The sequence below is a fragment of the Mobula birostris genome, chromosome 1 (genome assembly GCF_030028105.1).
Source record: "Mobula birostris isolate sMobBir1 chromosome 1, sMobBir1.hap1, whole genome shotgun sequence".
Classification (NCBI taxonomy): Eukaryota; Metazoa; Chordata; class Chondrichthyes; order Myliobatiformes; family Myliobatidae; genus Mobula; species Mobula birostris.
The window spans coordinates 154626957-154644461 of NC_092370.1; the positions used below are offsets into that span (position 1 = coordinate 154626957).

The 17505-nt window shown below is 45.1% G+C and overlaps 1 protein-coding gene across 2 annotated transcripts in view; it reads left to right on the plus strand.

Annotated features, from left to right (window-relative positions):
* The first annotated feature begins 9004 nt into the window (after nucleotides 1-9004).
* LOC140207178 (serine/threonine-protein kinase PAK 4-like) overlaps nucleotides 9005-17505 on the plus strand; it is a 59083-nt gene continuing 50582 nt past the window's right edge. For both annotated transcript variants that reach the window (XM_072275653.1, XM_072275567.1), the window contains exons 1-3: nucleotides 9005-9624; nucleotides 12466-12707; nucleotides 16507-17196. In XM_072275653.1, the coding sequence (XP_072131754.1) occupies nucleotides 9555-9624; nucleotides 12466-12707; nucleotides 16507-17196 (1002 nt within the window). In that variant the 5' untranslated portion in view covers nucleotides 9005-9554. The remainder of the gene's footprint in view (nucleotides 9625-12465; nucleotides 12708-16506; nucleotides 17197-17505) is intronic.

Here is a 17505-nt window from a genome sequence, read left to right on the forward strand (position 1 = left end):
AGGTGGCATTGGAGCTGTGTTCAGCCACGCCGTCTTGTGTGCTTAAGATGTAGAGCAGGGAACTAACCACATGGCCTCGAGGTAGACCTGTGTTAGTGATCATTGAGGAGGAGATGTTGTTTCCAATCCTCACTGCTTGAGGTGCGTGGATGAGGAAGTCGAGTTTCAAGTTGCAGAGGGAGGTACAAAGACCCACGTTTTGAAGTTTGATGTTGTGTTTAGATGCGATATTTGTGCTGAATGCCAAGCTGCAGTTGATAAACAGTAGTCTGATGCATGAGTTCTTGTTGTCCAGATGGCCCAGAGCTCAGTGAAGAGAGACAGATCTTTTGTTCACCTGTTGTGGTGGTAGGCAAACTGGAACAGTTGCAGGCTATCTCTGAGGCAGGGGTTGATTCATGCTATAACCAACCTTCCAAAGCACTTCACTGGGGTAGATGTGAGTTGCCACTGGACAGTAGTCATTGAGGCAGGTCATCACACTAGCCTAGGGAAATGGTATACTAGACACCTTTGTGAAACATGTGAGAACCTCTTACCACAGAAGCGAGAGAGATTGAATATGTCCACAAATACTCCAGCTAGTTGGTCCGCACAGATCTTCAGTATTCAGCCATGGTCAAAGTTCAAAGAAAATTTATTATCAAAGTATATATATGTCACTATATACAATCCTGAAATTTGTTTTCTTGTGGGCATACTGAGTAAATCTAATAACCATATTAACCATTGCTGAGCTGTATTTACATCTACAGTGATGAAGGGTTTTGAGAGGTTGGTGTCGAAAAACATCGGCTCCCATTTGAGAGACAACTTGGATCTGCTCCAGTTTGCATATCGGAGCAACAGGCAGGTCCACAGCAGGTGCCATCTCACTGGCTCGTCACAAAACCTTTGAACATCTGTATAGCAAGGGTGCATACATCAGGATGCTCTTTATCGATTACACCTCGGCATTCAATACCATCATCCCCTCAAACCTAATCTATAAGCTCCAAGACCTTGGCCTCGATATCTCATTTTCCAATTGGATCCTGGATTTTCTCACTTGTAGACCCAATCAGTTCAGATTGGCAACAGCATCTCCTCCACAGTCTCCATCAGCACAGTGCACCACAAGGCTGTATGCTTAACCCCTTGCTTTACACTTATGACTCTGTGGCTAAGCACAGTTCCAATGCCATATACAAGTTTGTTGTAGGACAAACCAAAGATAGTGATGAATCAGCACGTAGGAGGGAGAATTTAAATCTGGCTGAGTGGTGCCATAACAACAGCCTTTTACTCAATGTTGGCAAGACCAAGGAACTGATTATAGAGTTTAGGAAGGGAAACTAGAGGTCCATGAGCTAGTCCTCATCAGAGGATCAGAGGTCAAGAGGATCAGCAACTTTAAATTCCTAGGTGTTATTATTTCGGAGTAACTGCCCTGGGTCCAGCACGTAAGTGCATTTACGAAGAAAGCATGGCAGTGCCTCTACCTCCTTACGAGTTGGCGGAGATTCAGCATGACATCTAAAACTGTGGCAAACTTCCATAGATGTGTAGTGGTAAGTACATTGACTGACTGCATCAAAATCTGGTATGGAAACACCAATGCCCTTGAACGTAAAATTCTGCAAAAGTAGTGGACTCAGCCCAGACTATCATGTGTAAAGTTTTTCCAACCATTTTCCTCCTTTACTCCCTGTATACCCATGATTTTGTTGCCACCCACAGCTCCAATCTGCTAACTAAATTTGCTGACAGCACTACACTGATTGGCCTAATCTCAAATAATAATGAGGCAGCCTACAGAGCAGAAGTCATCACCCTGACATAGTGGTGTCAAGAAAACAACCTCTCCCTCAATGTTGCAAAAACAAAGGAGCTGGTTGTGGACTATAGGAGGAATGGAGACAGGCTAACCCCTATTGACATCAGTGGATCTGGGGTTGAGAGGGTGAACAGCTTTAAGTTCCTTGGCATAAACATCAGCGAGGATCTCACGTGGTTTGAACACACCAGCTGTGTGGTGAAAAAGGCACAACAGCGCCTCTTTCACCTCAAACAGTTGACATTTGGTGTGAGCCCCCAAATCCTAAGAATTGTCTACAGGGGCACAATTGAGAGCATCCTGACTGGCTGCATCACTGCCTGGTATGGGAACTGTACCTCCCTTAATCGCAGGGCTCTGCAGAGAGTGGTGCGGCCAGCCCAGCACATCTGTAGATTCAGGACATTTACAAAGACAGGTGTGAAAAATGGGCCTGAAGGATCACTGGGGACCCAAGTCACCCCAACCACAAACTGTTCCAGCTGCTTCCATTCGGGAAACAGTACTGCAGCATAAAAGCCAGGACCAACAGGCTCGGGGACAGCGTCTTCCACCAGGCCATCAGACTGATTAACTCATGCTGACACAACTGTATTTCTATGTTATATTGACTGTCCTGTTGTACATACTATTTATTATAAATTACTATAAACTGCACATTGCACATTCAGACAGAGAGGTAACGTAAAGATTTTTACCCCTCATGAATATGAAGGATGTAAGTAATAAAGTCAATTCAAATTCATCTACATCAAATGTGGTAGGAGAGCAGCATCCATCATCAGGGTTCCCCACCACCCAGGTCTTCTCACTTCTGCCATCAAGAAATAATGTACAGGAGCCTCAGGATTCGCACCACCAGGTTCAGGAGGAGTTACTACCCCTCAACTATTAGGTTGCTGAGCAAAGGGGATAACTTCCCTCAACTTCACCTACCCCATCATTGAAATGTTCCTACAACCTATGGACTCACTTTCAAGGTATGACAGGGTCCTTGATTACCCCTATGAACTGTGCTTTTGAAAAGAGAGAAAGAGAGATATTTAACACCGACATCTTGTTTTTAAAAGAGAGAGAGGCGAGGACTGCTCACAGTATGTTTACATTTCCTAAGGACATTGCCTGCTTGTACATTCGTACACAGACAGAGAAGGGAGGAGATATTTGAGAGACAGTTGGTACTCAGTAGGGTGAGGTCAGATGACCTGACACACATGATTTTGGACACTGAATGAGCTTTGTTGTGCCCACAGAAAAAGTGGGTTTTGGAGGATCGATCAGGTGGATCAATCAGTGGCTCTTGCAGTGTGAACAGGACGTGACCGGTGGGGAATTATTCATGTGTGCGAACCCTCGCCTGGGTTGATAGTTCCACCACAGAAGAATGGTCCCCTTTGTTGTGGTCACAGTTGGTGATTTTTAAAGGATTTCGGAGGACAATGGGAAGATCGACGGCGTCAGCTCACCTGAAGACTCAAATCTCTCCCTCTCTCTCTCTCTCTCTCTCTCTCTCTATCCATTACTACTCAACTCAATACCACGAACTGAACTGAACTTAACTCATCGTAAGACTGTATCTATTTACCTCTAGACTTGATGAAGCTTGATTTTCATATATTTCCACACTTACTGGTATACTTACTTATGTATAATCATTGCTAATCTGTTTGATTTATCTGCATTTATATTACTGTATTGCATAGTTACTAATAAATACCATTAGTTAATACCAATACTGGACTCCAAGGTGTTTTCCATCTCTGCTGATTCCTTAACCCATCACGGGGTATGTGACAAAGGATTCTCCTCATCTCATGTTCTCGTTATTTATTGCTATTTATTTCTACTTGTATTTAGAACATAGAACATAGAATAGTACAGCACAGTACAGGCCCTTCGGCCCACAATGTTGTGCCGACCCTCAAACCCTGCCTCTCATATAATCCCCCACCTTAAATTCCTCCATATACCTGTCTAGTAGTCTCTTAAACTTCACTAGTGTATCTGCCTCCACCACTGACTCAGGCAGTGCATTCCACGCACCAACCACTCTCTGAGTAAAAAAACCTTCCCCTAATATCCCCCTTGAACTTCCCAACCCTTACCTTAAAGCCATGTCCTCTTGTATTGAGCAGTGGTGCCCTGGAGAAGGGGCGCTGGCTATCCACTCTATCTATTCCTCTTATTATCTTGTACACCTCTATCATGTCTCCTCTCATCCTCCTTCTCTCCAAAGAGTGGAAACCTAGCTCCCTTAATCTCTGATCATAATCCATAATCTCTAAACCAGGCAACATCCTGCTAAATCTCCTCAGTATCCTTTCCAATGCTTCCACATCCTTCCTATAGTGAGGCGACCAGAACTGGACACAGTACTCCAAGTGTGGCCTAACCAGAGTTTTATAGAGCTGCATCATTACAAAGCGACTCTTAAACTCTATCCCTCAACTTATGAAAGCTAACACCCCATAAGCTTTCTTAACTAACCCTATCCACCTGTGAGGCAACTTTCAGGGATCTGTGGACATGTACCCCCAGATCCCTCTGATCCTCCACACTACCAAGTATCCTGCCATTTACCTTGTACTCTGCCTTGGAGTTTGTCCTTCCAAAGTGTACCACCTCACACTTCTCCGGGTTGAACTCCATCTGCCACTTCTCAGCCCACTTCTGCATCCTATCAATGTCTCCCTGCAATCTTTGACAATCCTCTACACTATCTACAATACCACCAACCTTTGTGTCATCTGCAAACTTGCCAACCCACACTTCTACACCTACATCCAGGTCATTAATAAAAATCACGAAAAGTAGAGGTCCCAGAACAGATCCTTGTGGGATACCACTAGTCACAATCCTCCAATCTGAATGTACTCCCTCCACCATGATCCTCTGCCTTCTGCAGGCAAGCCAATTCTGAATCCACCTGGCCAAACTTCCCCAGATCCCACGCCTTCTGACTTTCTGAATAAGCCTATCATGTGGAACCTTGTCAAACGCCTTACTAAAATCCACTGCACTACCCTCATCTATATGCCTGGTCACCTCCTCAAAGAACTCTATCAGGCTTGTTAGACATGATCTGCCCTTCACAAAGCCATGCTGACTGTCCCTGATCAGACCATGATTCTCTAAATGCCCAGAGATCCTATCTCTAAGAATCTTTTCCAACAGCTTTCCCACCACAGATGTAAGGCTCACTGGTCTATAATTACCGGGACTATCCCTACTACCTGTTTTGAACAAGGGGACAACATTCGCCTCCCTCCAATCCTCCGGTACCATTCCCGTGGACAACGAGGACATAAAGATCCTAGCCAGAGGCTCAGCAATCTCTTCCCTCGCCTAGTGGAGCAGCCTGGGGAATATTTCGTCAGGCCCCGGGGACTTATCCGTCCTAGTGTATTTTAACAACTCCAACACCTCCTCTCCCTTAATATGTACATGCTCCAGAACATCAACCTCACTCATATTGTCCTCACCATCATCAAGTTCCCTCTCAATGGTGAATACCGAAGAGAAGTATTCATTGAGGACCTCGCTCACTTCCACAGCCTCCAGGCACATCTTCCCACCTTTATCTCTAATCGGTCCTACCTTCACTCCTGTCATCCTTTTTCGCTTCACATAATTGAAGAATGCCTTGGGGTTTTCCTTTACCCTACTCGCCAAGGCCTTCTCATGCCCCCTTCTTGCTCTTCTCAGCCCCTTCTTAAGCTCCTTTCTTGCTTCCCTATATCCTCTTTAGACCCATCTGATCCTTGCTTCCTAAACCTCATGTATGCTGCCTTCTTCCATCTGATTAGATTTTCCACCTCACTTGTCACCCATGGTTCCTTCACCTTACCATTCTTTATCTTCCTCACCGGGACAAATTTATCCCTAACATCCTGCAAGAGATCTCTAAACATCGACCACATGTCCATAGTACATTTCCCTGCAAAAACATCATCCCAATTCACACCCGCAAGTTCTAGCCTTATAGCCTCATAATTTGCCCTTCCCCAATTAAAAATTTTCCTGTGCTCTCTGATTCTATCCTTTTCCATGATAATGCTAAAGGCCAGGGAGCGGTGGTCACTGTCCCCCAGATGCTCATCCACTGAGAGATCTGTGACCTGACCCGGTTCATTACCTCGTACTAGATCTAGTATGGCATTCCCCCTAGTCGGCCTGTCCACATACTGTGACAGGAATCCATCCTGGACACACTTAACAAACTCTGCCCCATCTAAACCCTTGGAACTAATCAGGTGCCAATCAATATTAAGGAAGTTAAAGTCACCCATGATAACAACCATGTTATTTTTGCGCCTTTCCAAAATCTGCCTCCCAATCTGCTCCTCTGTATCTCTGCTGCTACCAGGGGGCCTATAGAATACCCCCAGTAGGGTAACTGCTCCCTTCCTGTTCCTGACCTCCACCCATACTGACTCAAAAGAGGATCCTGCTACATTACTCACCCTTTCTGTAGCTGTAATAGTATCCCTGACCAGTAATGCCACCCCTCCTTCCCTTTTTCCGCCCTTTTAAAATATTTGCGTAGTTTCGTTGTCTTCTGCACTCTGGTTGGCCAGCCTTTCATTGATTCTGTTGTAAGACCATAAGTCATAGACTTTACTCTTTGGAGAGAAGGAGGATGAGAGGAGACATGATAGAGGTATACAAGATATTAAGAGGAATAGATAGAGTGGATAGCCAGCACCTCTTCCCCAGGGCACCATTGCTCAATACAAGGGGACATGGCTTTAATGTAAGGGGTGGGAAGTTCAAGGGGGATATTAGAGGAAGGTTTTTTACTCAGAGTGGTTGGTGCGTGGAATACACTGCCTGAGTCAGTGGTGGAGGCAGATACACTGGTGAAGTTTAAGAGACTACTAGATAGGTATATGGAGAAATTTAAGGTGGGGGGTTATATGGGAGGCAGGGTTTGAGGGTCGGCACAACAATGTGGGCTGAAGGGCCTGTATTGTGCTGTAGTATTCTATGCTCTATGTTCTACGAACAGAATTAGTCCATTCAGCCCATCAAGTCTGCTCCGCCATTCCACCATGGCTGATCCTATTCAACTCCAAACACCTGCCTTTTCGCCATGTCCTTTGATGCCCTGACCATGGTTATTATTCTATAGATTTATTGAGTATGCCCACAAGAAAATGAATCTCCGAGTTGTATATGGTGACATTTATGTATTTTGATAATAAAATTTACTTTGAACTTTGAACTTTAGAATCAATGAAAAACTTCACACAATAGGGCAGACAACCAGTGTGCAAAAAACAAAAGAAGAAAATAATAATAAATAAATTAGCAATAAACATTGAGAATATGAGATGAAAAGGCCTTGAAAGTGAGTCCATCGGTTGTGGGGACAGTTCTGTGATAGGGCAGTTATTCCCTCTGGTTTAAGATCTTGATGGTTGATGGGCTATTACTGTTCCTGAACCTGGTGGTTTGAGCCCTGAGGCTCTTGTATCTTCTTCCTGATGGCAGCAGTGAGAGGAGAGTGTGTTCTGGGTGGTAGTTGTTCCTGGTGGTATTTGCTGCTTTCATGTGACATTGCTCTGTGTAAATGTGCTCAATGGCGGAAAGGGCTTTATCTGTGATGGACTGGGCCACATCCATGAATTTTTGTAAGAGCTCCATTCAAGCATATTGGTGTTTCTATATCAGGCTGTAATGCAGCCAGCCAATAAACCCTCCACCACACATCTACTGAAGTTTGTCTATAGGTCCACACTGACCTTTAGTACTCAACCATGTAAACCATCTGGGCCAAATGTCTTTTGTGGATTCATTCTCTTGAAGGTTGCTTGGATGTCATCTGCAGGGACTGAGATTATTGGAATTGGTTTATTATTGTTGTATGTACTGAGCTTGTTTTGATCACAGTGGATTGAGGTGGTGTAAGATAAAACAGTAACAGAATTCGCAATAAAGTGTAATAGCTACAGAGTAAATTGCAATGCAAGCAGACAGTAAAGTGCAAGATTGTGAGGTCCAGAGTCCATCTTATTGTAGCGGGGAACCATTGCCAGCTCATCTGGAGGAACAGGAGCTCATGTGGCTGTGTCATAGTTCTCCCTATCAAAGCTTGCTTTGAATGCACTGAGCTGATCCGCTCATCCGGGAAGGATGGCTTGTTGCCAGTTATGCTGGCCGATCAAGCCTGTGGGAAGTCATATTGTGCAAAACCTGCCACTGCTGACCAGTGTTTATCCGTGATTCCAACTTTAGTCCGGAATTACCTCTTTGTTCTTGCAGTGGCCTTTCATCAGGGTTTCTGGTTGGGGAAGGCTCAGAATGTTTTTGTGGGTACACACTCATGCACACATGAAGTCAGTGATAAGACCATAAGATCACAAGATATAGGGGCAGAATTAAGCAATTTGGCCCATTGAGTCTGCTCCACCATTCAATCATGGCTGATCCAATTTTCCTCTCAGCCCCAAAGCTCCTGCCTCTCCCTCCCACCCCGTATCCCGTCATGCCCTGACTAATCAAGAATCTATCAACCTCTGTCTTAAATATACATAAAAACTTGGCCTCTACAGCTGCCTGTGGCAAAGAATTCCACAGATTCACCACTCTTTGGCTGAAGAAATTCCTCTTCACCTCTGTTCTAGAAGGACACCCCTCTATGTTGAGGCTGTGTCCTCTGGTCTTGGACACTCCCACCAGAGGATGACTGTGGCATAGTCATGGTCAGTGTGGAGTGACTGTGGAGGGTCAATGTGAGGTGACCACAGTCTCTGTAAGGTGACGAATATCACTGTGGGTTTCAGGTGAGTTAACCAAGGTCATTGTGGGGTGACTAGGAACTGCGATTAAGCTGTCTGTGGGTCAGTGTGACATTAAAGGGGTTAAGCCCAGGCTGATCATGGTAGAGATTGTATGGTGACCGAAAACAGGCCCAGCCTTCTCCCTTTCCCAGACTGACCATGGGAGTTACTGGTTATTGTTTACAAATCAGGAACAATGGGCTTTGTAGCTGAACTACCACTGAAACAGACACTGATACTTTTAATGCGCCCAGAAAACATTTATGAAGTCAGCTTGACATTAGCAGTCGACAAACAATGAGAAGAATTGGAATCAAATTGTTGTCTGAATGCAGGAAATGTTTATAATTTTCTGCTTTCCTTCCTGCATTTTATTTTTGGTATAGAGCTCTCCTCTATTACTGCATGTTGCCCTGTTTCCAGAGTTACAAGGCGGTGAGCAGCAGATGAAACAATGCCTGGGAATGTCCTACTGCAAATCTTTAAAATTAAACCCTTGCAAATCAGATTTACAATATACCTGTCTTGTAGTGGCTTGAAGCCGTGAAGTGACCCGAGTTTCATTTCTTGGAACACTTTGTTGGGCTCAGTACCTCTTTGTCTAAGGTTGCAATGTCATCCACTGGAATGATGAAGCATGCAGGCATTAATTAAAGAAAGTTTTAGTTCAGGTGTGGCACCCCTTGTTGTTGAATATCCTGGCTGTATACCCTTACAAATGCCAAATGGCCTTGGGGGAACGGGCTCTGGCATGCTGAAGTGAACAGTGAGCAGATCTGACAGGAGAGATTCTGACCAACCCATTCACAACTACGACAGCTCCAGCTGACTCACTGCACGGTTGAAGAAAAGGTAATACAGCTTGCAAAGAAACTCCTACTCATGGGCGAATCTGTTGCCAAGCCATCGCACCTGAGAGTAAGCTCCACTTGCTGAGTGTTTGAACAAGCAGAGACATGCTGCAAGCCAGCAAAGTGGGCCTTCCACACACACCCAGAGCACACTCTTATAACCTACTGTCAGGTGGTAAGTACACTTTCTCTTTCCTCTGAATTCCGTTGCAAATGAGAGAAAAATATTAGTGCTTGATTCCAAAGTTATGTGAGTGCAGTTTGGGGTTGTGGGAGGCTGGGCTTTAAGTTCCGGCCAAACTAAATACCTGTGCTGCAGTCTGCAGGAGATTTGCAAAACTCTGCTTGACTTGTTTGCTAAGGGTAAGACAATGCAGACAGAGGGAAACCTCTGTAGCTGTTTCATGAGAGACTGCAGGGTTAGAACATGGCTGTGGGGAATGTCAGCAGTGAGGATGAGGCATGGGTTGTGGGGAGAATGCGGGAGTAACGAAGGGCAGGTTGGCAGGGGTTTTGCAGGGAACAAAGCCAGTAATACTGCAACTCTAGTCATCCATCTATTGTATTTTGAATTCAGCTATCAGCACATAGCTTTCTAGCATAATACAGCACATTCACAGGCCCTTTGGCCCATGATGCTGTTCCAGACTAATTAAACTAGTAATTAGATACGTAACTAAACTAACCCATTCTGCTTGTGCAATGTCCATATCCCTCCATTCTCTGCACATCCGTGTGCTATCTAAGAGCCTTTTGAATGCCTCTATCATATTTACCCCCGCAACCACCCTAGGAGGCGAATTCCAGGCACCCATCAATCTCTGTGTAAAAAAACTTTCTTGCACATCTCCTTTGAACTTGTCTCACTCATCTTAAATGTATGTCCTCCAGTATTAGACATTTCAATCTCGGGTAAAAGGTACCAGTTGTCTGTCTACGCCTCTTGTAATTTTACATACTTCCTTTAGGTGTCCCCTCAGCCTCTACCACTTCAAAGAAAACAGCCCAAGTTTGTCGAGCATCTCCTTATAGCACATGCCCTCTAATCCAGGCAGCATCTTGGTAAACCTCTTCTGCACCCTCTCCAAAGCCCCTACATCCTTCGATAAAGAGGCGACCAGTTAACCATTCCTATAATGGGATGGTGTCTGTTTGTATAAGGGGTCCCTTGGATTGTGTCGGTGTCCAGGATGGGTTCCTGGGTGTGTGTCTGTGTTAGAGGGGTGGAGGGCTCCCCAAGGGAGTGCCGGAATATTTGAGACTGGCAGATTTTATATAGTCATAGACCAGTGCAGCATGAATGCTGATTCTTCAGCTCAATCAGCCCATGCAAACCCAGCTAGTCCAAATTTCCTGCATTTGTCTCATTTCCCTCCAAGTTCCACCCCTCAATGCACCAAACCTTCTTAAAGCCTGCTATTGTACCCACCTCAGACACTTTCTCCGGCAGGTCACTCATCACACTCCGCATGAAAAAATGCCCTCAGGTCCCTTTTAAACCTATACCCCCTCATCTTCGACGTCTCTACCCTAGGTACCCTGCCTGTTAGTCCCGGCAACATCCTCATAAATCTTTACTGCATTCTTTCCAGCTTAACCACATCTTTTCCATAACAGGGTGACCAAAACTGTACGGTGAAACATAATGTCCATGACGTTGTGCTGAACCAATTAGTAATCAAATGGCCAAATAGACTAATCCCTCCTGCCTAATAATTATCATCTGTAGTAATGACTCGGATGAGAATGTGGGGTGCATAGTTAGTAATTTTGTGGATGGCATTAAAATTTGTGGTATAGTGGACCGTGAATTAGATTACAATTTGGAAAATGGGCCAAGGAACGGCAGATGGAGTTTAATTCAGATAAATGCCAGGAGCTGCATTTTGGTAAGGCAAAGCAGGGTAGGACTTACACAGCAAATCACAGAGTGTGGGGCATGTGGAAGAACAGAAACACAAGGGTGCAGGTGCATAGTAGCTTGAAACTGGTAATCCAGGTAGACAGGATGGTGAATAAGCCATTTGGCATGCTGGCCTACGTCAATCTGGACACTGAGTGCTGGAGTTGGGATGCCATGTTACAATCACACAAACCTTGTAGCCACGTTTGAACTATTGTGTTCTGGTCACCCTGCTTCAGGAAGATGTCATTAAACTGGAAAGGATGCAGAAATGATTGATGAGGATGTTACTGGCACTGGAGGGTTCAAGTTATGAGAAGAGGCTGAATGAGCTGGGACTTTTTCTCCTCTGGAGTATTGGAGACTGAAGTGCAACGTTATGGACATTTATAAAAACATTTGGGGGTGTGGATAAGGTGAATGGCCACAGTCTTTTCCCCCAGGGTAGTGGAGTCCAAAACTGGAGGGCATAGCTTAAAAATGAGAGGGGAAAGATTTAAAAGGGACTTGAGGGAAAACTTTTTCAGACAGTGGGTGGCGATTATATGGAGCGAGTTGCCAGAGGAAGTGATCGGAGGTGGGTACGATTATAATATTTAAAAGACGTTTGGACAGGGGACGTCATTGGAAAGGTTTTGAGGGAGTGGACTCGCTCAAGTAGGCAACTTAGTCAACGTGGATGGGTCGAGCCAGAGGGTTTGTTTTCCATGCTGTGTAACTGAATAATTATATCTGTCAATGCCTCTAGTGTGTCAGTATTTCTAGGATGGTGTTGTATTTATGGGGTTTTCCTGAGAGTTTACCAGCAGATTCAGGAGGTCCCTTGTAGTGTGTCACCTCTTCGGTCTAGCCCATTTGCAGCTTTGCAGTTTCTTCAGTTCAGAGCCTGAGTGCTGCTTGTCTGATTATTTGTGCTCTGACATCCACTATTTGTTACAGAAAAGCAGCAGGTCCCTACAAGATCTTACTCTGTGCTCGTGTTTCCCATTGGCTGCAGTCAGATGTGAGGAATGTGATCACCTGAGCTTTCTGTCACGCTTCCCAGCCCCAGCTTGTCTCTGCCTCCAGACACATGGTTTTCTTTGCTTTCTTTCTCTCTGTCTCCCGTGGCAGGTGTGTTTCCCGAAGCTCTGCTTCATCAGCTCGAAATGTGGAAGAAGCGGAAAGCCCGTCAACTGGAAATTTCAGCTCCCGTCAACTTCCAGCACAGGGTCCACACTTCCTTTGACCCACAATACCACAAATTTATTGGGCTTCCCAAGCAGTGGCAGGGGCTTCTGGCAGATGGTGTGAAGCAGCCAAAACCTCTGGAAGATCGCTCCACAGTTATGCCTGAGGATGTGGCACCATTAAAGGTAATCTTTGCTTGCAGTATGTAGGGGGGAATTGGTCTCTGGGGACTATGGGTGAAAGGTATTGAGGCCGATGTCCATGGGTACTGAAGATGAGAGCAGCCCATGTTGAAGGCAAGAACAACGAGATTCTTTGGATGTGGATGGAGCATTGTCTGGTTGAGTGGTATTGCAACAACATCCTTGCATTTAGTGATAGCAAGAGCAGGGAATTGATTGTGGACTGCAGGTGGGGGAGGTCGGGAGAACTAACACTGATCCACAGTGAGGGGTCAACAGAGGAAAGGGTGAGCAGCTTCAAGTTTCTTGGGTCAACATCTCAGAGGATCTCTCCTGGGCCCAGCAGTCATGAAGAAGGCACACCAGCAGCTCCGTAAGTTTGAGGAGAATTGGTATGTCACCAGTGTAAGACCCTTACATATTTCTACAGATATACAGTGGAGATTATTTTGAGTTTTTGCATCTCAACCTGGTGTGGAGGCTCCAATGTATAGGATTGCAAGAGCAGCAGAGGGCTGTAGAATCAGCCACTGCTATTGTGGGCACAACCTTTCCATCATCAAGGACACCTTCAAAAAGTGCTGCCTCAGGTGCGATGGCATCCGTCACCAAAGACCCTCACCAGCCGGGATATGCCCTGTTCTCATTACTACCATCACCAATGAGGTACTGTACTGCAGCTTAAAAACACTCACTCAATGATTCAAGAACACCTTCTTCCCTTTCACCTTTAGATTCATGAACAGTACATAAACACTTGCTTGTTATTCATAAACACAAGAAATTCTGCAGATGCTGGAAGTCCAAAGCAACACAAGAAATTTGTTATTTATCAACAGCAGTGCAGGGCAAATCATAAAAATTACTGTAAGTTACAAGAAAGTAAACAGCGCTCAAGAGGGATAATGCGGGTCGTTCATGGACCATTCAGAAATCTGATGGCGGAGGGGAAGAAGGTGTCCCTAAGTCATGAGTGTTGGTCTTCAGCTCCCGTACCTCCTCCCTGATGGTAGTAATGAGAAGAGAGCATGTTCCAGATGGCGGGAGTCCTTAATGATGGATGCCACCTTCCTGAGGTAGTGCCTCGGGAAAATGCCCTCGATGGCGGGAGGATTGTGTCAGTGATGGATCTGGCTGACTCCACTCCCGTCTGCAGCTTCTTGTGACCCTGGGCACTGGAGTCTCCATACCGGGCTGTGGTGCAGCTGTCAGAGTGCTCTCCATTGTACATCTGTTGTAGCTTGCATGAGTCTTTGGGGACGTATCAAATCTCCTCAAACTACTAATGAAAAACACAATCAAGTTCCTGGCATGCCTCCTTCATGTATCAATGTGTTGGGCCCAGGACAAATCCTCTGAGATGTTGGTGCCCAGGAACCTGAAGCTGCTCACCCTTTCTACTGCTAACCCCACAATGAGGACAGGTGTGTACTCTCCTAACTTCCCTTTTCTGAAGTCCACAATTAATTCCTTGGTCTTGCTGACATTCAGTGTGAGGTTGTTACTGTGAAACCACTGAGCCATCTGATCTGTCTGTCTCCTATATGCCTCCTCATTGCTATCTGACCAGGAAATTCAAGAGCTAGTTAACTGCAAGTATACAACATCTCTGGACCAGAACTTCCCCATCTATCAGTGAATAGTAGCAGCTCTACAGCCACCTGAAGACTGAGCCTATTCAGACACACGCTCATATGGCAATCCAATGGTCATTGGTACCTATTACTTTGGATGGTGGGTAGAACGAGTGCAGAAGGTTCAACAACATGTTGTGCATTGTCAAAGCCACCTACAGCCTAAACATCCATGGCTCCACCCAACTGAGGGCCTAGAATGGAGGTGAACATCCAGGATTGAGGCCCAGTGAGTATTGGCTAGAAGGAACATGGACATCTTCAACTAAGACTCTGTCTTTGACATGAGCACCCTCGACTTCATCCCACAGCAGCCTAGGTACGTTTGTGTACAGGTTCCGAAGACCCCTGAAGGTGATAGCACAGACAAGACGGTGAAGTAGACGTAGGGGATGCTTGCCTTTATTAGCTGGGACACAGAGCAGGAATGTCCTGGTACAGCTATAGGAAACCTTGGTCAGAATGCAGCTAGAATATTGTGGTTACAATACTATAGGAAAGATGTTGATCGCCCTGGTGAGGGTACAGAAGAGATTCTCCGGGATGCTGCCTGGGATGGAGTGTTTCAGCTGTCAGTTTTCACTGGAGCAAAGTAGACCGATGTGTGACCTAATAGGGATGTACAAAAATGATGAGAGGCATGGATAGGGTAGGTCATAAAAAGCCTTCCTGCATGGCAGGGGGTGGGGGATAGGTTTAAGATGTAATAGGTTTGAAGGAGATCTGAGGAAGGACTTACTTTTTCCTATTTAGAGTAAGGCTACAATCTGAAACACGCTGCCTGAGGAGATGATGAGAAGGAAGGTAAACTCACAGCATTTACGAAACATCTGGATTAGCACTTGGATTTTCAAGTCATTGAAGGCTATGGACTAAGTGCTGGTAAATGCTGGATGAGTCGATGAGCTGATGGTTTTCCCACTGTTCTGAAATTCAGTGTTTGAGTGTGTTGCTTGTGTTGATTGTGTTAATGAGAGTTCTCCTTCCTTGGAAAAGTTTTTTTTCCCTTATTTGGAGCATCCTAAAAGTCTGCAGTGATTCATTTGGTTTCTTTTCCCTGTTTCATGCCTGTGGTGTGAAGATTAGGCAAGGACTGGAGAGATAGTGAAGTGCTGACACCTCATTACTCAGTGTGGATTATTAGTGTGTCCTGAGCTCGGTAATATAGCATTTACCGTAGTCCAGGAGGCAGACTGTGATTAAGGAGCACTGGTGAAGTAAGTGTCTCATTTTTATTCTGAAAGTGGTGTGTGACTGGGGGAGTGAGTGCAGAGCGGTCAGTGTTGAAGAATAGGTCACTAACAAGAGAAAATCTGCAGATGCTGGAAATCCGAGCAATGCTGGAGGAACTCAGCATCTATGGAAAATAAACTACAGTCGACATTTTGGGCCGAAACCCTTCGGCAGGACTCCTGAGTAAAGTTATAGGTTTGAAGAATGTGAATCAGGTATTAGAAGGTGTAGGTAAGTGTCAGTGCATGGAGGGCAGGTCTGATCTATTCTCATCTGAAATCCTGTGTGCTCCTGCAATAAAAGCAGGAAGTGTTGGAATAACTCAGCATGTCTGTGGGCTGAAGACCTTTCATTGGAATGGAGAAAGAGAGAAAACAGGTTAGTCTAGGTGGTAGCGGAGTGCTAAGAGTGAAACAGGTTATGTTTGTAAAATGATAATATAACGTAGCCATTAAATGAACAGTCTGTGTAATGTGTTGCTAATATTGTGAAGTCCATGCTGCGCCCCTCTGTAGGCTGCATAATCTCATTGATAGTCACCTGAATTCATCCAGACAAATAAATGTAAAGCACAAGAAATAATATGCCAACTCAATATGTTCCTTTGCTGGACTACTGTACAGAGGCTACTCACTCTTGCTTGCTAATTAGCTATGGTCTTTAACTGTAAGTGGAATGCCTGTGTTTTGTCCAGACCCCGGGTGGTTATACTTGACAGGTAAATTAGATTGGTGTAGCTGTGCTTCCTCCTTTCAGCTCCAGTGATCCAGGTTTGAGCCTAACCTCTGGTGAACGTTCTGACTCTGCAGTAAGCAGTAGTGAGCAAACGGCCTGATGTAAGAAAATGTGTGAAATGCAAACAATATCATGCCCTTTGATCATACAGTGTATATTTCTATCCTTGTATTACTTGAATTGTCTGTTTTGTTGCACAGCCTATTGTCCGTGGAAGTGTACCTGGAATGAATAGTTACCTCACAGGGCTGCTGTCCGATCTGAAGGAACTCTCGTTTACAGGATCCAGCTCTTTACGAAGAAATACCATTTGCTTTTCCCAAAGGAAAGAGTGGCCACTGAGGGGAATCAAGGAAGGTGGCACCCAAGAAATGCTGCAAAAGCATGCAAGTTATATGGGATGTTGGAGCAGTAATCTCTCCAGCGATCAGGAAAGACTTTGTAAAGGGGAGAATGGAAGTTTCGTGGCTAAGCTCCATCTGCCAAAGACTTCACATTTGCAACAGAATGATGGTGGGATTCACAGGACCAAATTAACCCAGAACCTGACCATCCCCTCACTGGAATATGAACGACAGAGAACAGAGTCTTTCAATAATGTACAAAGCCTTGCACCACAACCAGGGAACTCTGTCAACCCACCAGACAGAAGTGTCTTTGGACCAGACTCTCCCCGGAGAACAAGACCAAGGAGAAAAAACAGTATTGGCTGGAGACCCATTACCTGCTTCTTCATTCAGTCCAGCCCAAAGCAGACAAGAGATCGGGCTTCATGCTCGGGTACCTCCCCTCGGGCTAATGGAACTAGAGGGAACCAGCTCAGTGCCTCTCCATCGGCAGACCTCTCACTGGATACTTCAGCGAGAGTCACATCAGCTAGCAAGAACCAGGTATGGGACTGCAAAATCCTTAGTACTTTGTATTTTGAGTCTCAGTGCAGCAATTTGCACTGTGGGGGCAGTCCTTCTATTTGAGACAGGGATGTTCACAGGCTGAAGTCTCTTACTTTCTATTTATTGGCCATTAACACAGGAATTGATTGTGATAGTTTAGTGGACGGAATCCTGGATAAGTAGTTAAGTAACTGAGTTTTAATCTGTTCCACAGCAAACTGAATACGAAGTATCTGCTAATCTTCAGAAAATTGAAGCATTATTTGAATCCTGAAAGGTTTATAACCTGTTTGCTAAAGAACATTG